This window comes from Erithacus rubecula (genome assembly GCF_903797595.1).
Source record: "Erithacus rubecula genome assembly, chromosome: 1".
NCBI classification, from domain to species: Eukaryota; Metazoa; Chordata; class Aves; order Passeriformes; family Muscicapidae; genus Erithacus; species Erithacus rubecula.
In genome coordinates this window covers 80,331,207-80,354,120 of record NC_136658.1, presented here as the reverse complement: position 1 = coordinate 80,354,120, position 22,914 = coordinate 80,331,207, and the positions used below count along the sequence as shown (strand labels likewise).

General features: G+C 39.9%; 1 protein-coding gene and 1 long non-coding RNA gene across 2 annotated transcripts; one reads left to right on the top strand and one right to left on the bottom strand.

Moving 5' to 3' along the window:
* Positions 1–211: 211 nt before the first annotated feature.
* LOC306801815 lies at positions 212–6,376 on the bottom strand. The gene is made up of 2 exons (XR_013774190.1): positions 6,239–6,376; positions 212–473 (listed from the first exon to the last, which is right to left on the bottom strand). It is a non-coding gene; the product is annotated as an uncharacterized lncRNA (long non-coding RNA).
* A 1,234-nt stretch (positions 6,377–7,610) lies between these two features.
* NIPA1 (NIPA magnesium transporter 1) lies at positions 7,611–22,557 on the top strand. Its single transcript, XM_079313755.1, has 5 exons — positions 7,611–7,914; positions 11,032–11,079; positions 14,947–15,037; positions 16,316–16,476; positions 17,752–22,557. The coding sequence occupies exons 1-5, from the start codon at positions 7,755–7,757 to the stop codon at positions 18,261–18,263; spliced, it is 972 nt and encodes a 323-aa protein (XP_079169881.1). The 5' UTR covers positions 7,611–7,754; the 3' UTR covers positions 18,264–22,557.
* Positions 22,558–22,914: the final 357 nt, after the last annotated feature.

Sequence of the window (22,914 nt, the reverse complement as noted above, 5' to 3'; positions counted from 1 at the left end):
GCAAGCTGTGGCTTTGATTCTGCTATTTTATTTTTCTCATTTAGATCAGCTGATGGTTTTTTGCTTTTTGCTGAATTCTAACAGCCATAGCTGAAAGCCTTCCCTGCTCTAACATGGCAGATGTTCCCACACCTGTTCTTGTCCCTGAGTATAACAGAAGATGTTAAAAGGAATGGCAGGAGGGGGAGGGTGGGAAAACAAGTAAAACAAGCAGACAAAGCAATGATTTATTTAAGATCCCAAAGAGGAGAGTCTCCCAAATATTCATTTTGGGGGTTAGCAAAACTGAAGTCAGCCAAACAGAGTCCAAAAGGAACATTAAGGTAGAGGATGATTCTGTTCCAGCTACTGTCTAAATCTCAGACAGGAGGGAGCTTCAGGCATTCCTGCTGTTCTATTGCTGAAGTAGCAATTATCTTATCTCCCTTTCACAGTGCTATTATGCAGGCAGTCTCATCTGAAGGAAAGATGTCCTGAAATAAAAGGTTTAAAAATACTCTTGTTCACAGGTTCCTTTTAAAAAGTTTTGTTTTGTTCTGTTTCCTTTTTTAAGTGACATTTATTTGACAAAGAAACCTTACAATTTCATTGAATTTAAGATTAGATCATTGAACACTATTATTTGTTATGGTCATCCATGACTCTACCACAAGATCTCATTTTAGCAGTGGGCATCATTAAAATCATAATTAAAATACTCTTAATCAGTGAAACTAGAGACAGTACATCAAAGATCACTTTATCTCTCTGCAGTCTTTACATAGGAAGACTTGCCCTGAATGTCCCTACAATATTTGCTGGACATCTCACATAGCCAGTAAACATTTCTTGGCACTTCAAAGTTAGTGAAAGCTAAGCACAGAGATTCCTGTTCTCCAAGCTCATACCGACAGTTTAGCACCTAATATGTTTTTTGCAATAGTCAGTTGCTGTCAGAGTGCCAGTAATCACAATCTCCATCCATCCTGGATAAATATAACATTGTGGCAACTATCAGTAGAACTGTGAGAGGGACCAAACCCTTTGGCGTAAGTATTTGAGGAAAAAACAATATCAAATGAGTCCTTGAGACAGATGTATGTCAAAGAGAGTCTCAAATACATAAGTAGAATACCCAGTATAAGAAGGAACTCAGTAATTTTGTTGTCCCACATCCCTTGTTCCTCATCTGCTAAGGACAAGAAACATGACTACCAATTTCACCTAAGTAGTCAGCATTCTTGTCAGCTGCTTTGCGTGAAGTCATTCCAAACTCAACCCCGATTTTAGTGATCACTAAAACAACAATTATGTTAGGATCCATGATGTACAACAAGGCATTAATATTGACCTATCACATAACAGGTTCTTTATCTACTATGAAAAATTACTTTTCAGTATTGAGAGGATTTAGAGAAGATAAATAAATTTCCTTAGAAGGTGACAATACCATTCTGACTTTGCCTGAGATCTTGATACCACATTTAATACAAATAAATAGAGCCTTGTCTCATTAAAAGGTCAAGATGAGCATGTGCAATTATTGTGGCACAACACTGAACATCTGCTGAGTACAGTGAGATTAACCTCATGCCAAAGGGTTTCCTTCTAGCATAGGTCAATAACTACAACATCTGGCTTTAATTACAATTCTTTAACCAGATGCTTTATATATTAAATTCTATTTTAAATATTAAATGCTGTCCTGGTTTCTGCTGGGATAGAATTAATTGTCTTTCAAGTAGCTGGTAAAGAACTGAGTTTTGAATTTAGTATGAAAATAATGTTGATAACACACCAGTTTTTTTAGTTCACACTAAGTAGTGTTGATATTAAGTCAAGGAATTCCAGTTTCTCATGCACTGACTGTAGGAAGGCTGGAGAGGCACAAGAAGTTGTGTGGGGACACAACTGGGACAACTGCCCTAAACTGACCAAAGTGATATCCCATAGCACAGGGCAACATGCTCAGCATATAAACTGCTGGGGAGAGCTGGTCCAGGGTCCCTGCTCAGGACATGACTGGGCATTGTTCAGCAAGGGGTGAGCAATTGCAACACCTCTTCTAGATATTATCATCACCATCATCATCATCATCATCATCATCATCATTGTCATCATCATTTTCTTCATTTTCTTTCCCATTTCCCTTATCTCAACCCATGAGTTTTCACTTCTATTCTTCTGATTCTCTTTCCCACCCTGGCTATGTGGTTCTTCATTGCCGGATGGTGTTAAACCACAACAAATATTAATTACTGCAGCAGATGTATCTGCAGCTGTCCTGATCTGTAGCAGATCATAGAAAGCCTCCTTCCATCATGCACTGTCTGGTAGATTCTCCCTAGAAACAGTTTGCATCAGCCTATTATCATTTTTTCAGCTAGAACTCTGTTTAGGCCATTAGTTGGGAATCCCAGCATCTCAGCATTGTTCTCCCACAGCAAACAAACTGCTTCTTTGTGCTCCCAGATATAATGGTGAGGTTGTAGATGTAGCTTTGCTGCCTGGAAGGTACATATTTAGTAAACAGAATCTATAACTATGATGGCATACTGTAAACACCTGGAGCTAAATAACTGGGTCCCAGGAGTGCAATGGCTTTACAGTTTGCAAATGCATGGTCAGTTGAAAGTGAAGCTTCAAGAGGAGAGTAGTTAAATATAGTCCATTTTCATGGTATGCTATTGTTTGATTTGAAGGAAAAAAGTCCAGTTCAGATACATTGCAATGCATTTTTAGTTTTCCAACAATATTGAACAGTGAAACCCCATTCAAAAACATCCACATGAAAATAAAATTTATCATGACATTCCAGCTTCAGAGTACAGTATGTGCTCAAGAGTACAAAGATTGATCTCTGAACAGGGAGCTGATTGCAACATTCCTTCAGGTGTTTGCTAGAAAAGATGTTTTGCTGAAGAACAATATAGTAGAAAATCCATACATACATTGTTGGAACTCCCCAGCAAGTCTGATGAGTGAGTTTACTTGATTAATAGGAGCACCTCATATGTTCCTCACTTGAGAGAATTTCAATTCTTCAAAACTCCAAGGTATACCCTAAAACATAGTTTTCACTCATGGAATTCAGCAGCTGGCCAGCCTAACAGGAAGAGACTTCTACCACAGTTGATTTAATGATAACTACACTTAATTTAGGTTTGCAGCTTATGAAGCAAAAAAATCACCATGTCACATCTAATAATAACATACAGACAACATCTGTAAGTCTGAATCAAGGGCCAGAGCTCCCTTTATCTCAAACAGAAGATAAATATGTCTATGTAACAGACAAGGTACGGGAAAGACAGGCAAAATCTTCACATGAGAGATTACAATAAAGCTGGGGGGGGAGGGGGGCAGGACAGACTTTAAGGTGATTGTGATGACCATGCCTTGGAAGCCCAGTTGTAAAAGTCCATGATAAAATACTCTGCTGGGCTTTTACCACACTCCTAATACAGGAGGAAATAGAGCTGGATCTGTGTATGCCAGACTCATCATGTTAAGATTGTGTAGTCAACTTTTGGAAATCAGTATCAAAAAGAATGTCCTGGTCAGAGTTTGCAATTAATGTAGGTGAATTGTGACATCTGCCATAGATTAACTGGGAAATCTCTGCTTTCTTCTGTGTTCCCTACTCATAGAGGATTCCAGAAGTTTCTGCAGAACAAACATGAGCAGACATGATGTTAATTAATGTGGATTGGATTATCTGCAGCATGATCACACACACTTATCAGAACTAGCTATCTCACTTCTGCCTGCTGTGTGAAGGACAGGCTCTCTCTGATGAGATCTGCTTTCCTTGCAGAAAAGCTGAAATGGCATGGTCTGTTTGCAGTAGTCTTGCCATACTTCCTGTGTCAATTACTTAAGATCAGTCTTGCCCCACCTCTTAAGGATGCTGAAATAACCAAAACCCTCAGAACTATGTGTGGCCACTGTCATTTAGAAGAGAAGTTGTTTTCCATGGGCAAAAGTGGCAGCAAGCCTCCATTACTCATTCAGACAAGACTTCTGGAATTGCTCATCACTAACAAGCTTTCTTGCATCAACCTTGTACCCTCTGAAAAATTAAATCACTACTCACTTTTCTGCTTAAGACTTCACTGAGTTACTTGATTTGCAGCCTGTTGTCCTGTCCATGAAGAGAGCTGTACACCAAGGGTTACCTTTCCTCTTTGTAACCCACAGAACAGAGACACCACAGAAGCTTGAGTGAGCTCAGTATTGCAGATAGAAGGCAGCATTTCACTGCAGTCCTAGACAGTCAAATTCAGACATCAAGGCTGAGCTTAACTTTTAGTTTCAGCTGCAGAGAAGCCAGTCTTGTGGCCACTGTCAACAGTGCAGTAGAACTCAGCACTAAAATTTCATTTCACAAAAATCTCTCTGGACTTTAAAAGTCCAGAAGTCCTTGTTAATGAAATGGAGAACAAAAAAGTTGACAGGGCCTATCTTTGCAGGGAAATAACTTTCAGCAGGTTTCCATTCATTCTCCCATCCATATGCATGGATGCCCACAGCAAATCAAAGGCTGGACTGCAACAAAGGCTCAAGTCCCTTCCTTTCCAAAGCAGGGCCACCTGTATCAGTGATGTCCCACTTACACCAAATCCACTTTTTATTCCTCCAAGCAACTGATCAAGACTGCCTATAAAGGATTTTTAGGGGTTTTTTTTCTGGCCTAGGTTCAGTGGATCATTATACAAGTCTTCATATAACTGCCCTTACTTTGGTCTTTGCCTCTCAAGAGCTAGAAAAGTAGGATTGCCACTGTCTTCTTGCTGTTTAGTTTGCAATCTCAGTTCCTACTGCTGGCACAGTGGATCTTTATAGTGCTTCTGCCAAGGAGATTTACTGCTGTTGCTTCAGGGTCTGATCGAGCTGTTGGTAGACTTCCACCCTGCTCTCACAGCTATTTTACAAGGAGTTTCAGATTATCTTCTGGCCTCAGTTACTGTATTTTCATTCTATGCCAGATACAGAATTATCTGATTTTCCTCTAGCCTTGATAAAACAGCCCAACAACTGATTTAATTAAAAAAAAATTTTTTTGGTACATAAACCAAACATAACAGAGGAATCCAAGACATTACAGAGGAAGCAATAAATTCCTTTAGATCAGACACAAGCATTTCTCTTCCCCTAAAATCAGGGGAAAACCATCCTAATCAGAAAAGGTCCACTGCCCCCAGTGGGGGGGGAAAAAAAAAGTGTAACTTTCACCTTCACCAACTTTGCTCACTCACTTTTAATTCCAACTTAGCTCAATCACTCATCCCTTCCTTTGGATAGAAGACTTAGGAAAATCTAATAAATACTTCTCCTACCTCTTGGCTGACCATAAATACCCATGGTATTGGAGGGGAGCAGAGTTTTTATGGAGGAAATGCCCAATAAATCTGAGGTTCCTCCTATACAATTTGTGTGCTCATGAGACATCAGGCTGATATAACATCAGTAATACTGAGCATTCCAAGGTCAAAGTCAAACTAACCCAAAGCCTCTTATTTTGTAATGCATGATGACACAGCTTGGGCAGGAGGAATGATGCTAGCACAGTAAAACTCAGCTCCAGAGACCAGATGGACCTAAGAAGTTTATATGTGGTATATGTATGTAATAGCTTAAAAAAGGTCATCTTATTTCCATTTAAGTAAAGATAACAGCTGTTTTCATTGAGGCACTTTTATGTCTTGGTCCAAATTGTTTGTAAACTTAATAATGCAGATATTTTGTGAATTCGGGCTGTTTTTCAAGATATTTGCAAATTTATCACTGCTACACATATCATATTAGTCTTTGACTAATTCTTAGGAACTCTACACCTATTATATAGCAAGTGCAAGAGTAACAAACTGAATAAGGCAGATGAAGTATGTTGGAATTACCTATCCAAATACATCCTTTGGAAAGGCATATATAAGATTTATAAGCAGGATATTAGATTTATAAGTAAGATATTAAAATGGCATGGCTGGAGTGAAATGGACTGTTTCCTTGAAATCTCCAGTACCTGTTTTTGTCTTGGTTCAACAACACCAGAGAGAGATTTTGAGTATAAAAATTGGCCAGGTTTGAGCTCTGTTTAAAAACTTGCCTGATAATTAGATGCAAAGGCTGTTAAATATACATCATTTTTCCACTGTGCAAGCATAAATTACTTCCTGCAATAAATTTTTCTGTACATGTTACTAGGCTGTATATAGCTCAGAATGGGTATTTATAATTAGCCAGTATTTGTCTTCACCTCTATCTTTGTTTCCAAGGGTTGCTATGGATAACTGTTCTTCCACCTCCTGTGTACTCATTTTGCATGTCTTGTGAGTCTCACAAGATGAATCCTCTCTTCCACCACATTCAGTATTGATACAATGACCTGATGAAACAACCTAGGCAAAAATATGCAGTAAGTATTACATATCCTGCCATTAAACCTTAAAAGTCATCATAGTGTTCCTGTGCCTTCCTAGCACAGCTGCCTCAAGCTGTGTGGCAAACCAAGAAATATGCAGACAAGAGAAGTATTTCCAGGACTTTGCCTTTCCTCTAAACTCATATTTACTGGGAATGCCAAAATATATGCTAAGATCCATGCCCAATTGGTAAAAATTACAAAAATACCCATTTTCATTTATATTAAGCCAAGATACCATAACTCATTTCCTTAGACGGATGTTGCCACAGGAATCCATTACGGATTGATTTATTTCAACATATATCTGGAAATGGTAAGAACTGCAGTGAGATACCTGCTTCAAAATATTTCTGCTGAGCAAGGAAGATTACTTGCAGCTCAGCACTTCATCTTTGAGAGACTGAGTTCTCTCAAAGAGACATCTGAGGCCCTGTGATGGCTCAGCTGTATTGCTACCAGAGGCATCTCCAGCCTTCTGTGCCATGGCAGGGTGGCTTGTGTTCCGTCCTCCCAGAACCTGGAAGATGCTGAATGATAGCTGAGAGAGGAGGTTCATAAATGTGAGCATCTGGCCTTGCTCTGTGCAATCAGAAGAGAGTGATTTTTTTCCTGGAAATAAAAGCAGATTTTTGGATTTACTGCACGAGAGACTGTGGATCCCCCAGTTTTCAGGCCATGTACATGACTCCTGGCAGAGACCAAGCTTTCCCAGCGCCTGGCGGACAGTCCACTCTGCCCCTCACACTGATCTGGCCTGATTGAGATGGGCTGATGGAGCCGCAGCTCCAGGTGCCGGTGGCGGCTGCAATGACAGCCGTGACCCCCGCCCGGCCCTGCCGCCGAAACACCCCATCTTTCGGGCGGACCGGGGAATGTTCGAACCCCACGGGAAGCGAGAGCGCTGGGAAGAAGCGCTGCCCCGCACCAGACACACTGGCCTGGCGGGACTCGTCTATCCTATAGAACATATCCCTCTGCACGTCTTCTCGCATTCCTCTGTCTCTCCGCATCCTTTTGCCCTGCTGTATGCCCCTCTCCCTCCACATGTCTGTGCACATTTCTCCACATCCCCGGGCAGCCGCTGCGGTGCCCGCTGTGTCCGCTGTGTGGGCAGCCCCTGCGGTGCCCGCCCGGAGCAGGGCCCAGCCGTCGGGGCAGGGCAGTGACGTCACCGCGCTGCCGTCCCCGCGCGGGCCGGGCGCCAGGAGCCGCGGCCGCCGCCGCTCCCCGCCCGGAGCCGCCCCCGGCGCGGCGCGGCGCGGCGCAGCGCAGGGCGGATCCCGGCGCAGAGCCGCTGCCGGGAGCGCTGGGCCCGGGAGCCGCCGCGCCTGCAGCTCTCGGCGGGGCCATGCGGATGGCGGTCGGTGCGGCAGCGGGCGAGGGGGCAGCGCAGAGCCCCGGCCCCGCCGCCGTGTCGCTGGGCTTGAGCGTGGCCGTGGTCTCCAGCCTGGTGAACGGCTCCACCTTCGTCCTGCAGAAGAAGGGGATCGTGCGGGCCCGCGGGAGAGGTAGGGGCTCGGCGCTGCGGTGGGAGCTTCCCAGCCTCTCTCCGCACCCCGGCAACCTCCCGGCGTGCGGGGCTCGGCCCCGGGGCCGTGCGGGACGGCTCCCCCGCCCCGCCGCTCCCTGCCTCCCTCGCTCCGCAGCCCTTCCCCTTCCCCGCGCTGCGGCGGCGGCCGGCCCGGAGCGAAGGCGGGGGGGTTGCCGAGAGACCCGCGGGGCAAGGGGCACGGGCACCCTCGGCTGTGTCAGAGCCCGTGTCGGGGGGTGTCCGTGTCGCCTGGTGTGGGGGACACCTGCCCGCCGTCTGGACCGGGGTGTCCGGCTTCAGTTGTCACCTTAAGCGTGTTTGCCGTCTGAGGTCCGTGAGTGGATGGAGGCGCAAAGGGAGGCGATGGGTGAGCGGGCAGGCGGCAGGTGGAGCAGTCAGGGTGTGCTGGCGGTGGGGAGCAGCGAGGGGCTGCTAACTGCGCATCAGCAACAGCTGCCTGATGTGCGGTCAGCGCTGGGATACAGGCTGGCGTACAGCACCGCGTGTTGTACGCGCTCCTGTCCATACACAGGTTCTTCTCTTTCATCTACTTGTGGGACTTTACCTCCAGTTTCTGTGGCTTTGATGGTTTCTTGCCGTGAGCACCAGCGCGTTTGCCGCTTGTTTATTCCAGCTTTTCCGCAGACACGCACAAGTTGTATCAGTCACATGGTGGTTTCTGCTTTTTGAGAAGAGACAGATCAGTAACGTGAAATAATTTATTTCTTATATTTTTTCGTATTGAAATCCCATGCCTCATTATTATTTCGTGGGGTGAACATATTCAGGAACTGACTGTGCTGTCTAGACAGTTTAGCCAAAACAAAGCTGTAAATTCACAAGTGTCAAGATCTTCTGTATTTTATTTTGAAATTGGAGCTCCCCAAAGCATGCAGCTGAACATTTGCTAGTTGTATCTTCGTGCTTTGAATATAGGAAAATGCAATTTAAAAAAAAGTCTTTATTTGTTTTTAGTATCATGTTTTTATGTAAGGGGAAGACTGTAAACACAGGTTGCATGATGCCTTTCAATTCTGTTACTGTGGTGAATAGCTATTTGTTTTTGTAGGTGATGGTGTCTGTGTATGAGCATGTGCCCATAAATTCTAGGAATTCTTTTTTATGAAAAATCATTTTTAATCCCAGGACAAGGTATTTTCTCTGTATACATTGCATGTATGTAAATATGTACTTATAAAAAAATACATAGATATTTTATATATCAATATTTGTGTTTGCATTTCCATTGCCTGCTGCATCTAGCATGTTTAGGGTGAATGCAGTGGAGCAAAGTAAGCTTGGAACCATGTTACTACAACTTGGCAACCTGATCTAAAAAGTTTGGATTTTTTTTTGCAACGATCTTACATGTAAGGGCATCAGACAAACTTTTGTTTTGCAAGCATAGTCTCCCTTTCCCTCCAAGATGGCTGTAACGCATTTGATTGTCCACAGAGATAGCAGGTTTGCATCATAAATACAGACCTCTTTTTTTGGGTAAGGGAAAAAATGAGAAAACACAAGAGAAAAATAACTTTGCATCCCAAGGCAATTGGAGGAAGTTTGCATTTTGAGTGTACTTGCTCCTGAAAAGCTTTCAGTGGAGCACTGGGTTAAGTGAGTGATGGGTGTGTGCCTGCTTTCTCAGTGCTAGCAGCTGTAAAACTTCCTCTTTTGAAGATATTATTGGTGTTTGTGCATCTGGCTGAGCATTTTTTAGTTCTTTCTATTGGCATGCTCCGGGAGGAGGCATCCAGGAAAATACCCCAGATTTCTCTCTATTTTGTGTTATGGAGCAGTAGGGTTCTGCCTTGAATCTAGCAGTTGGAGCTGTGAGTCTGAGATGGCCAGTGTCAAATGATGTCTTTTTTCCATTGTCTTCAGCAGGTGTTGTATAATTAACAAGGAGGCACTTCAAGTCTCTTCTGTCTTCTCTCTTGAATCAATAACATAGTATTGATGTAATTAGCAATCCTTGTCTTGTTAGAAACAGCAGTGTGTGACAAATATTTTGCAAAGTTGCCTTACTTGAGTCAATATTTTCTATAATTTCTGCCCCCAACAGTGTTTTTATTTTATATGCAATAACAAAAGTCTAAAAAATTACTACTCCCACTCTAAAGCTGGCCATTTTCATTAGTCATATTTCATCTCTTTCCAATTATATACTGTGATTTCCAAGTGCTTAATACTCTATATGTCTCCAGAGTTAGTGATGACTGTGTTCTTCTTCCATTTGGGATTTCAGAGGAGGTACAATATTGCCTACTACTCTAGCAGCTTTTGAGAGGGCATCTTCCCAAATGAATGCAGAGCTGTATTGCTGGAAAGAAGAGCAAATCATAGGAGCATAACTTGATGCCAAGGCTGTGCTCAGAGAAGGCCATGCTTTAGTTTAGGAAGTGGTCATGAGCCTTGATGTTCTACAGAAGCAGAACTTATGTGGTGTGCAGGCTCCACCTGGGCACATCCCAAGGCAAGAGTTTATAATTCAACAGTGAAGATAATCATCATCCAATTTGGGAAGCACTAAGGATGATGCAGAGTTTTCACTCCTCTCTGAAATTCAGGAATTCAGAGGCTTCAATTGTAGCACTTTGCAATGCTTGAATGCAGGAGGATTGGGCAACACCATGGTCCTGCCAAACCTTTGTGCCAAAACAATTTCTTAGCTACAGTTTTTCCTATACTATTTCACTGAGGTTGTATTAGCAAACTAACTGAACCAAATCATGTTATGTTTCCATAGGTTTACAATTCTAGAAGTGGTTCTAATTTGTATGTTTAAATGTCACCCTCAGAAGCATTTGGTGACATTTTGGATGCTTTTCTACAAAATACTGTATTAGTGTCACATAGGTACTTCAAACTGGAAATAGAAATTCTGACTAACACATTGTCCTAAGAAGGCCTTACTTGGAAATATAAGCCAAATCCAAAATTGTTCTCTTCTTTTTTTTTTTTTTTTCAATCTCACATTCAGTTGCCTTGAAGAATAGGTTTAAGGTGAAGGCTCTTAATAACTGAGACTGTTGTTTCATAGTTCCAATATTGTGATTTCATATTTTCCTAATACATTCTCTTATACTTCCAGGTACTTCGTACTTAACTGATATAGTATGGTGGTCTGGCACTATTGCAAGTAAGTATGTTAAAAAGTTTCTTTTTTTTTTTTTTTTTTTTTAAGTGAGAGCTTTGCTTAAGTGCTAATAGGAGACATCAGGAAATCTGTGTTTTCATCTTGAATCTCACACTCCCTTGTCATGAAATTTCCATCCCTTGAAATATCCCACTTTTAGTAAACTCATACCATGGCTACCATGCCTGGTAGTGTTTGCAAAGAGCTGGGACAAACGTGAGTCAGACATCTTTTCACATTTCCAAACCATTTGGTACTTGCAGCCCTTGGCAGCCACACACTACTCTGACTCTGGGTTCCTGCATGGTTTGTGTCTCTTTATTGCACTGGCCAGTTCAGCTTTTAATAAAAGTCAAAGCTGAATTAAAAATTGTTGCTCTGTACAAAAGGGCTCATTGAGCACATATTATGTTTTAGATCTGAAAGCTTTTAACCAGCCTCAATTAAAAAAAACCAGAAAACTCTTGGTTTCTAGTTCAACAGATACAGTTTCAATTTTGCTTTTAATCTGCAAGATTAATGCAAAGCTTTCTGTGGTACTGATATGAGATCAGTGTAATTTTACCCTTAATATCTTTGTAACTCTGCTAATACCAAATTCATTCTCTGATATGAATCTGGAGCATGAGGAGCAACTAGCTCTCTCTTCTTACACATCAGCCCTAGTTCTAGCCACAAGCTTAGAATCATACCCCACTTTTAGGTCAAATCCAGCCTTTTGTGAATTATTTGGAAACTTCTGCTGTTTCTGAGAAGTATATGAGTCTAGTTGTGCCTCTGGTTTTCTGGCAGCAAGGTTAGTCTCTGATTTTTGGTTTTGTTGTCTTAAAAGTATGCAAAAGGAATGAAAACAGATCCCATTGAAAGACAAGGTTCACAGCAAGTGTAGAAGCCAACAGAGCTTCAGAAGAAAAGTCCTCAACTGATTTAACCTGAGTTTAAGTAATTCTTTGATAGCTTCCTCCCCTGACAGGATCACTACTGCCTAAGTAGAAATAAATCTGTGCATCCGTCACTGTTTATCACTCCTGAGGCTCCCAACTATAATCTCTAAGTAGAAGGAGTTAAAAAAGGGAGATTTTTTTACAGGACTTATCTTAGTGAATCAGAGAAAACAATTTCATGCTTAAAAGAGCTGACTGAATTGAATGAGGGCAAAACTGCTGAAGGGAATGGTATCAGTTGGCTTTTTTCCAGCAGCTAGATGCAAGTATTTCAAAACAAAACTTCAGTAGCTTTACCAAGGAACGGAGCAAGAAGAATTGCTTGTGGATGTTACAGGCTCAGAATGGCAGCACAGTCACAAACAGCAATGGCAAGGGCCAGGTAGGCACCTATGGGAATCAGAGAAAGGTGCTCAGAAAGGTGCTATGGGATACAGAGAAAGGTGTTACTTGAGGAATTAGCAGTACCCCCAGTTATATGGGTGAAAGTGATGACAGCTGACATAATTTTCTCAAGCAGAGAATTTGGAGTTTGCATAGTTAACAGAACCCACATAAACTCTGTCAACTTATTCTCATGGTATTTGTTCAGATGGTGAATAAGTGTTTCTGTGTTGGCATGCTGACTCAGCATAATGCTGCCCAGCCATTTGGGGGCCCTGGGATCCACTGGATTACTGAAGACTTCAGGAAGGGCTGCAGATTCTGCTAAGGGACTTTCCCCTACTCTGTAGTCAAAAGAATGATTGCAGCATGTGTACAGGTATTTCAATGAGTATTAAACTAATTAATTGGCTAATTAATTAGTTTCAGTGCAGGTTTTGATAGCAGCATAGATGTAGCTGTTTCTTGTAGTGAAAACATCTATATTAGTGTTGTATTGCAGATGGGGAGTACATTTGTGAAGTGTCTCCTATTTGTCACCACAGATTGGGCTGTATGTCACATTTCATAGCAGAGTTGGAGCCCCTGACCTGGTCTTTAAAATAAAACTAGGTTGGAAGATGAATACTTAATGCATGTGGGCTACAAATAAACTTTAAGTTAGTCTGAAATAAACCCCCTGACATGCCTAGAATAGATATCTTTTGCTGTACAGGTCTGCTCCTGGTCCCCTTGCTAATGGAGACATACCAGTGTGTATCAAGTTTTGTACTGCAGTGACTTCAAGGGTACTGGTACTTGTTTATCATATTAAAAGCTTGGTGTGCCTTCAAGAGCTGAAGTCATGTCTTGACTTACAGCACTGATGTATCTGATGAGGAATTTCTGTTTAGAGGGGACTAGATAGGTTGGCAGCAAAGGTCCTCAGCATCAGGTAGATGGTAACAATTACTGAGATTCTTTTTTGAACTGGTGTTAACTTGTCCTGGTCTGTCATTTGTGGTGGAGAGGAACTGTTACTACTACTCCATGGTGATATGGAAAACCTCCAGTAAGTTCAGTTGCCTTACAATATGTTCCGTTTGACTGAAGCTTCAGAGATTTATTTTATGGATTGATGTTGGTGACATCTGTTAAGAGTTCTTCCAACAGAAATTTAAGACACCTGACCTTCCAAAAAAAGCAACCTTTTGTCCAAGTCATTTGGAAATCTGCAGAAATGGAGAGTGCCAGCTGTGCACCATTCTCCATCCAAGATGTCCCAATGCCTTCAGATGCCTTGAAGATAATGCCAGAGTTGCCACATAGGTCTCTAAACAGCCTGAGGCTGACAACTGAGTTACTCTGTTCCCAAGGAAAGGGAAACCACTGCTGTCTCTTGTGCCTTAGAAATGCTGCTCATCAATTTCTCTGTCTCACTCCTGCACATAAGAGAATGCCTCTGTGAATTTAATTAGTATAATTTTGCCATACTCTGCAGTTTTGCAAGTTTGTTTATCTCCTTCATATTTCCTGTAGGTTACACAGGTCTTCAGCTCTACTGATAATGTGAGCTAAATTGGTAAATTAATTATTGTTTGCAGAGTGCTTTGCAGATGTGAAAAACTGGATGATGGTAACAATATTTGATAGTTGAGGGCAGTGCCAGCCTGAGGATAAAGGCATCTTGGATTCTTGAAATGTTTTTTAAATGCTGATAATGGCTTTTAACAGCAACTGGAAATTTGAGCTGTAATTTGTGCTCAATCTCAAGCTTCTTGCCAATTACCACAGAACCTGTAACTATGCAGGTATGTTGACCTATTATAAGCTTGCCAGCACTTGCAAAACCATCCAGATTTTATTTTTTAACTGAGAACTTGAACACATGAACTGTTATCACAGCTGTGATGTGCAATACTGTGGTATATCTTGGAATTTGCTTTTACTAGAGGAAAGAAAAATAAGGTTGAGGCTGTTACTGTGTATTGTCAGGTATGTTCTTTTTACAGTTGTCAGGAATGACTCTGGATGTTACATAGTGTTATGAAAAGTTGATGTAGTGTATTGAACATCCCTTATATATGTACCTCAGTGTTTCAGTAGAAGATTCCTCAGTACTGTCTTTATTTCCCCCCCAAAAAGTAACATTGCTGTTAGGAACTATAATTAAGTACATTTGTTTTACATGAATGCATGTTCTAAAGATGAAATCATGGATTATATATACTTTTACCCCTCCTCATGCAAATATTTGAATGTAATACAGAGATTACAATCCATTAGTGTTTCTAATTCATAGTCTTATTTATATTAACTAAGAGAAGTTACAAATGAGATAATTTACTGTGGCCACTTGTGTGGCAAATATAAATTTGTATTAACAAATACAAAACTATAGGAAGAATCTAGCCTTTTTGTTTCTGTGCAAAATTAACAGAACTAAGCAAATTGTAACATCTGTTTTCCAGTTAGATCAGTCTTTCCCAAACAGTATTAGGCAAGATTTGATTACTTATTTTTACAAAGGGACTCAAAGACTTATTTCTGGTTCTCTTGACAGTGGCACTGGGTCAAATAGGGAATTTCTTGGCCTACACTGCAGTCCCAACTGTGCTAGTGACGCCCTTGGGAGCTCTTGGCGTTCCATTTGGGTAAGAGTTTGCTTTCCTTGTTCTTATCTGGATGTCTTTACTACTTAATAAAATGTGAGATGGACTTAGTGCTCACTGGAGGTCCACTGAGAAATGTCAGGCTTATGGCTGCTCATGATGTGTTATAATTATGTCACCTATTCCTGTTTTCCCCAGGAAAGCTGGGCTGGAGGAAGGCGGTGTTAAGAAAGGTTTTCCTGAGCATCTTCTGCTTTTTAGCTCTCACTATGATTTCTCAACAGATAAACATTTTTTTTCTCCCTTCTCTGTGGTTGTTGTGGACTTTTCTGCCTGTTCTCTTGTTCACAGTTCCCTTACTATGTAGATCTTTCCTTTTGTCTCATGGTCTTTCACTATCCAAAGCCCACGTGTTTATTGATGCTGATCTCATTTCATTGGATCTGGCCTCTTTCCAAGGAGGAAAACTCAAGGGAGTTCCTTGCATATGCATGCCCCCAGCTTCTTAGAAGCTATGTTTGTGGGAGGCACAGAAAAGGCAGTGAGTTTAAGGAGTTTAATGTGTAGCTAATGTTTTGTGAATAGATGAACTACAGTTGTGGAACTACTGCAGTGAAAAAGCACAACTCTTGGAAAACAAACCTGTGCATTGCCTTGAGATTTTTCCTGTTGCCTGCTGAATTGTGACTGCACTGGTCATCTGCTTCAGAGTGTAGATGGCATTGCTTCATGTCTGTCTTTAGTTCTGTTGCTATGAAGCACACTGATGGTGCTCTAAGTACCACCTATTATTTTATCCTGGTATAAGGCTACATATTTTTGCTTACTTTGGTCAGCTACATGTCTGAGCCAAGCTCTAGCATCTTTGTAACCAAAGGTCACTTCTGTCTTGTGACTGCTTGACACCTATAAAATGGGGCTTTGTGACAGCTCACCAAATTGGTAATGGGTAGATGTCTGCCTCGGGCATCAGATGTCTGTTTTGGGGCATTTAGGTGTTTTTTTCTGGGGGGGACGGGGGAGGGCACTGAGGGGGTGATATGATTTGTTTTTTGGAGTGTTGTGGTTAGGAGTTTTGTTGTAGTTTGTGTCTTGTTTTGTTGTGTTATTTTGGGTTTTTTTTTCCCTAAGGTGAGATGTCAAGGATTCAGTAAAATTGCAAATGGATTAATCTTTCCTCAGATAAGTCAGAAATACATTTTGAGAATTCATCAGCATTTGATAGTATTGCTTTAAAAAGGAGATTCAGATGGCACAGCACTGTTAGAACATTATTAACAGGATGTAGTCAAACTTCTATTTCTCTTCCTCTTTTCAAAGGTCCATCTTAGCTTCTTACCTACTGAAAGAGAAACTGAACATTCTTGGCAAGCTGGGATGTTTGCTGAGTTGTGCTGGGTCTGTTGTTCTCATTATCCATTCCCCAAAGTCCGAGAGTGTAACGACTCAGGCTGAGCTTGAAGAGAAGCTTACAAATCCAGGTAGTTTTTTTTTTCATTAATTCATTTTTTCATTAATTCATGATTTCCTGAGGTTGAGCAGGAGCACACTGGAGAAAGAGGCTTACCACTTCTACCAGGTAGAGAAATTGACTTATGAAGAAATCCTGACGTGACAGAGGCAAACCAGGACAGGTTTTGTGTAAGAAAACTACGCCCTGCTCTTCTTTGAACTTGTCATATTTACTGGGACATGTGTGCAGAAAGGAAAACATGGATACTTTTGAATACAGTATCCTTCACAGCAAGCTCAGAACAATGGCCTGTTGAACTTGTACTTTTATAACATTATGTAAAACTGTATCTTGCTATTTAGAGATGAAATGTATAAATCTAGGTTCTCAATTTAAGTTGTTTTATACAAAACAAAAAAATATTCTTTCTTCTCTTCTTTATTTCTCCATGTTTTTTTAATTAAAAAATTATACTAAATACCAGTTACGTTCCCAGATTTCTTTGCACAATAAAGGTATGTAGAAATAGGCTGTTGAGACATATGCTGAAATGCCTGTTCTTTCTCACCAGCTGCTGGAGAACACATACTGGTACTAATATGTTCCAGGCCAATTTTTTTTTCTTGCTTAAGAGCTAAGCTGCCAACTATTGTTTTTCTTGTATTTGCTTTAAGTGAGAGAAATTCAAACCTAATAACATCAGCTATTCAAAAAATCTGCAAACAAAGAAAAGAAAACAAATACCTTGGTCTCAGTTTGCCATTTAAATCTGAACAAAGTGCATTGTTATATGTTCCTTTAAAACTCTAAAGCATGAAATGTCTTTCACTGATCTTATATATGTACTGTAAATTTAATGTATATATAATGTAAATAATATAGCCTCACATTTGTTCTAACTGTCCCTGCTCATGTGCTCACTTTAGTGGGATCTAACTTTGTTTAAGCTCTTTGCTGGATCCACACACTGTGCCTTAATGAACTGTTCATGAATGAGGTGTTATCCTTCTGTCTGTCATAGGAGACTTTAAGAAATATAGTCCTAATGGAAAAGAGAATAAAATGTGCCACAGTGTGTAATTTTCTACATGGTTATTTGTTTTTCCCAAAGAACACGACAACATCATCAGTCATGGATGCCAGTATTTCTGGAAGCTCAGTAATTTGGATCTATTTTCAATAGCAAATCTTAATTGTGATGTATACCTGAAAGTCACTGCTAGGACATGATTTGCCTGCTAAAATCTTTAGAAGACCAAGAATTCTCATTTTGATATTTTCTTGTTTTCTTTTTGTTTTCCAGTTTTCGTGGGTTATCTCTGCATAGTGCTGCTAATGCTTCTGCTGCTTATCTTCTGGATAGCTCCAGCTCATGGACCTACTAATATTATGGTTTACATCAGTATTTGCTCTCTGTTGGGCAGTTTCACTGTTCCCAGCACAAAAGGCATTGGGCTGGCTGCTCAAGATATCTTTCACAATAACCCATCAAGTCAAAGGGCTCTGTACCTCTGTCTGGTACTTCTGGCAGTATTAGGATGTAGCATTATCATTCAGTTCAGATACATCAATAAGGCACTGGAGTGCTTTGACTCCTCTGTGTTTGGTGCCATCTACTATGTTGTGTTTACTACTCTAGTCCTGCTGGCTTCAGCCATCCTTTTCAGGGAATGGAGTAATGTAGGAGTCGTAGATTTTTTGGGCATGGCTTGTGGATTCACCACAGTATCAATTGGAATTGTTCTTATACAAGTCTTCAAGGAATTCAACTTCAATATTGGAGATTTAAACAAACCTAACATGAAGACAGATTAAAATATTTTTGAGAGGAAACTGGATGGCTCAGGGAAGGATGCAGAGCTGTTCATTTCTAGGTCACTGTTTCAAATAGGATTCAGGTTGGTAACTACCCTCTGACAATTTGGTGGCCTATGTGAAATGAATTGGGAGGCCTCCATCCAGTTTCAAAGGAACAGCTGTCCATGTAACCCAGTCAACACAATAAATGACCTTAATTGGAACTAGTGATTGAGTCAGCATAGAGACCGATGTATTTCCTCACTGTAAAAGGTAGTCAGAAAAGATCTGTGAATATTCTAACAGACTTGTGTGAAAGCTTGTATTGTGTCTTCTGAGGTACCATTTCTGTGGGCAGAGGACATCAGTTTCTAATGCACTCAATCTGATACCTTTCATCATAAGTGATGTATACCTTAAAATAACAGGGGGAAAGTAAGTGAAACAATTTGTGAATCTATAGCAATGTCTTCACTGTCAAGGCTGTGAATTCTCAGACAAATGTTGGTTGGATCATGGACTGCAGATTTAGTCTTTTTAGTGACTGTCTTGGCAAGTTTGTCTGCCATGCGGTGAAGACAGGGGAGTTTTAAATTGAATTCTTTATACAGAGCAGTGGACCCTTAAATATCTTTCACTAATTACTTATCAGCTCATGGTAGTGTCCAGGTATGCATTTTTCTTTGTAACTTACATACATTAAGACATACTGCATTCATCTGAGAGTTTTTAATTGGGAGCAAGTAGGAAGACTGTGAAGGATGTGGAAATGATGCACAGACTCATTGCCTACATGGTGGGTTATTTGTAAGCAGCTCAGAACTGTTTCAGTGCCTTTGCAATCAAAAAATACTGCATAATTGTGAATGTATTTGTTTCAGGTGGCCTATACCAGTCTGATAATTCAATTTCACTGTCTACGCTATTGGACTATATTCAAATTGTAAACACATAAAGCATCTAAAAGGACCTTATGTTTTTGGAAAAATTTACAAACCTGAACAGAAATCCCTAGATCCCTTGACAGCTTCTGAGAAACACATAGTCCTAATGGGAAGAGGAATCAGTCCAGCATACCTTTATTTTAATTTAATGACTAAAATAGAGACTGTTTTGTGAAACTGCTAATAAATAGGGACCACAAATAAAAAGACATTTAAGAGAGAAAAGAGCATGAGATTTCTCATAGCTCAAAAAAAGATGGTCTGATGTTCTTAAAACATAGGAAAAGTAGGTTAAAGACTGAAAAAACAAAAGCATTCAGAGGTGAGTTTTAGGTGACTGGCAGGGACATATATTCAGATCAGTAATTCATAGACTTGTATGAACAGTTCCATTGTAATATTTTGACAAAGTAGTACAGACAGCTTAAGCTATAATGGGGATGATTCTGAACAGCTCAGTTTTAACAGTTTAGAGAATATTGATATGTTAAATAATGAAATAGTTAATTTAATGTTCTGCTTACATTTGGTAGTGAAAACATCATGAGTTAAAAAGTTGAAAGCTTGAGAAACAATGAATGTTTGTTTCTGTGTAAGTACAAAAATGGAAGAGTACAGTGGAACTCAACATCTCTAGATCAGAACATCTCACAAGAAAACAGAAAATCCCAATATAATTGCAAGAGAGAATTTGAGAAAATTCACAACAGTTTGTCAAGAAATCTTGAATGTAGCTTTGTAGCTGCCTGACAGGAACATGGACGTTGATTAGTGGGGTGTTATACTGTCTGCTGTTGTGATGTTTTTTGTTGACCTGAATTGAGATCTCCTTAAAACTCAGCCTCTGTTTTCAGTTAAAATGATTGCTGTAAGCCCTACTAATGGCAGCAATAATTGCAAAAGTGAATCCAAAAGATTTAATGTTCTGAAAGGACTGTTCTGAGGGAGTAAGAGCCCTACTATGTTATTTGCAGGCTTGTTTTAAATGCAGGGGAATGGCTCTTGAGTTGGCAGAAATGTGCATTGTTACAGTAACTGAGTGTCTTAATGAAATAGAGTAGCACTAGCAGAGAAAAGACCATCATTTTCAAATATTGTGCAAGGTTTTTAGAAAGTTTGAGAATTGCAGATGAGGGTAAGTGGGCTACTATGAAATCTGGTTCAACTAGCCTCTGTCCATTATTGACTGGAAGATGGTACCTTGGTTCTCAGCAAACTCTTACATTTTGCATATTGTCCTTTTTTGTTTTTTGACTGAACCTGGAAAAGTAGGTTACAAAACCTGTACTAACCTATTTTTAAAAACAACGTTACTTGTTTCCTGAAGCAGTCAAGTTGTCTTCAAAATTCATGAGTTGTATGTTGGTTTTGTATTAGCCTTCAATCTCTGCAGACTTCTATGAAAATCTTTAGGTCAGAATGGAAATTATTGTAGTCTCATTCCTCCTTTGGCCATATTTGTTTGTCTTGGTTGGTTTTAAAATTAATTATTAATTATTTAAGAAGTGCCTGTCCTAGTATGTTAGAAGCATATGCAAATTATTAGTGAATATTTGATTCAAAACAACTTGATTGCCCTGTTTAAACCTTGACATTTTCTGCACCACACAAGGTTTACTTGGTAAGTGCTCACTATGCAGAGGAAGAATAAAGTAGCAACCATGTTCTGTGATCCTCTGACAATCATAACCACTGATAAATGTCAGCATAGTTCTCTTCTCCCCAGCTGCTCCTCATCTGTGATGAGCTTGCTAAAAATATCTAATTAACCTTGATTATTAAAACAAAGATGTCAAAAGCCAGCACATAAGATGAAAAAATTCTTGTGGCCTTGCACATCATTTCTATCTGCAGCCTTTTACTTCTTGAATGCTAAGTAATTCAAAGCTTTATTTTTGCTACTTTGTTCAGTCTATATCAGTGTTCTTTAAAGTTCTGCTGTACCTGGATCTGGTTCAGTTCTAACTTTAGAAATATATTAGCATTTTCTGTTGTCACTGTTGATGTGATTCTTTCCCCCACCATCCCACGCCCTCCTCTTTCTAGGTGTCCTACCTTTTTTTAGTCTCATTTCTTTTCTGATTTAAAAGGAGGCACTGTTCAAGTTGAATTTTAGCTGTTCCCCCTTTTTTTTTTTTCCCACCCCTTTGACAAGTAAGCACTGTATCAAAAACAGATATCTGAGTTCCATCATCTCAGGGAGCAAATGTGCATAGTTGTCTCCTGAGCTCTGCCCTTTTCACGTTCTCGTTATGTTAAATGCATTGATAGCTGCAAGCCAGATGACTTCAGTTCTGATTCCAAAGCAGAAGTGGGAGAGGCTACACATACAAAAAGTGGACTCATTACAGTGGTGGAATGCAAATCCATACAAAAGGCACTTCACTCCGTATGTCTGACTTCTATGATGCTTGTCAAACATATTTACTTGGTACTCACTTGAGGATAGCTCTTTGATCACTATCCCTTCAGTGTATGGAGGATTTGCATTTGTCAGTCACGCTCTCTATTAGGTGTCAAACACAAAAATCCCTCAAATGTTCAGTAGGAGAATAGAAACCTTTTTGATACAACCAAAAATCCATATTTGTTACACCTTAAATACTTCTGTAAAAAAGAAAAATATCTAAACAAGTTATCTGCTGTATTGACTTTCCAGGATTCTGTATGTGTAAATAGAGTCTATTTATTAGTGAGCTGCAACTAACATTAATAAGAGCCTGTCATATCACAGTTTCACAAGTGAGGCTTCCTACTGATAATATTGATTTATATTGGAACATAGGTGTTTTTCTGAAGTAATTAGCACTGAAAAATTGAACACTGGATTAAGTTGTTGAAACACGAGAAAGGGAGGTTTAGTTTTCATTTTATTTAAAAAAATGCAGGGTTTGTATTTGGGTTTAATCAATAGGGGGTGCTTTAAATGGGAAGTTGTTTGCACATTGTACCCCCACCCCTAAATATAAGACATCAAGGATTCTACATTCCCTGGATGTCTTGAGATGGTGTAACTGCTGAAGTTTTACTGTTAAATCAAGCATTATCAAATGTTTATCTGTTTCCTGTTATCTTTGTAATAATTCTTTGGTGCTATTTGTGGACATACAGAATGCAGAATTTTCATGTGCACTGTATTAAGCACCAATGTTGTCAACAGTTATCATTACTAGTGCCCAAGTGTATCAAACAGCAATGTTGAAATGTTACGGATTAAGAAATTTCTTTTTAAAAGCTGCAAATAAGTTTGGGGTTTCTTTATTGTTTGTGGTTGTGTTGGGTCCTTCCATGTCCACATCCCTCCCCAGACAGTTGCTCTATAGAGTGGAAAATATTACACAAAAGGGGTATTTTTAAGTCTTTTTTTTTTTTTTTAAACTGTGGAACTTTCTCTTTTTTCTTATTTCTTTTTTTTTTTTTTTTTTTTTTTTTTTTTTTTTTTTTCCCTGGAATGTAAAATGTGGTTCTAATGGGATATAGGGAAAAGGTAGTTGACAGCAAAAATACAGTGTCAGGTTTGGTTGCTTCAATGCTCTTGCAATATAGTTACTACAGATCACATAAAAATGGTTTATTTTATTAGCTTCCAAATAATGTATATATAAATTTGTTAATGGCTTACAAGTCAAGCTTATTCTCTTTGCTTTTTAAAAAATAGTTATAGGCATGTTGTATTTGCCTTGTGTAAATTATAAAAGGCTATTTATTAAGTTTTCTGATAACTA

Coding starts and splice junctions, on each gene's coding strand:
- NIPA1 (XM_079313755.1), top strand. CDS start 7,755: ATGCGGATGGCGGTCGGTGCGGCAGCGGGCGAGGGGGCAGCGCAGAGC. Junction 11,080..14,946: donor GTGGTCTGGCACTATTGCAA/GTAAGTATGTTA, acceptor TTCTCTTGACAG/TGGCACTGGGTCAAATAGGG. Junction 15,038..16,315: donor GCTCTTGGCGTTCCATTTGG/GTAAGAGTTTGC, acceptor CTCTTTTCAAAG/GTCCATCTTAGCTTCTTACC.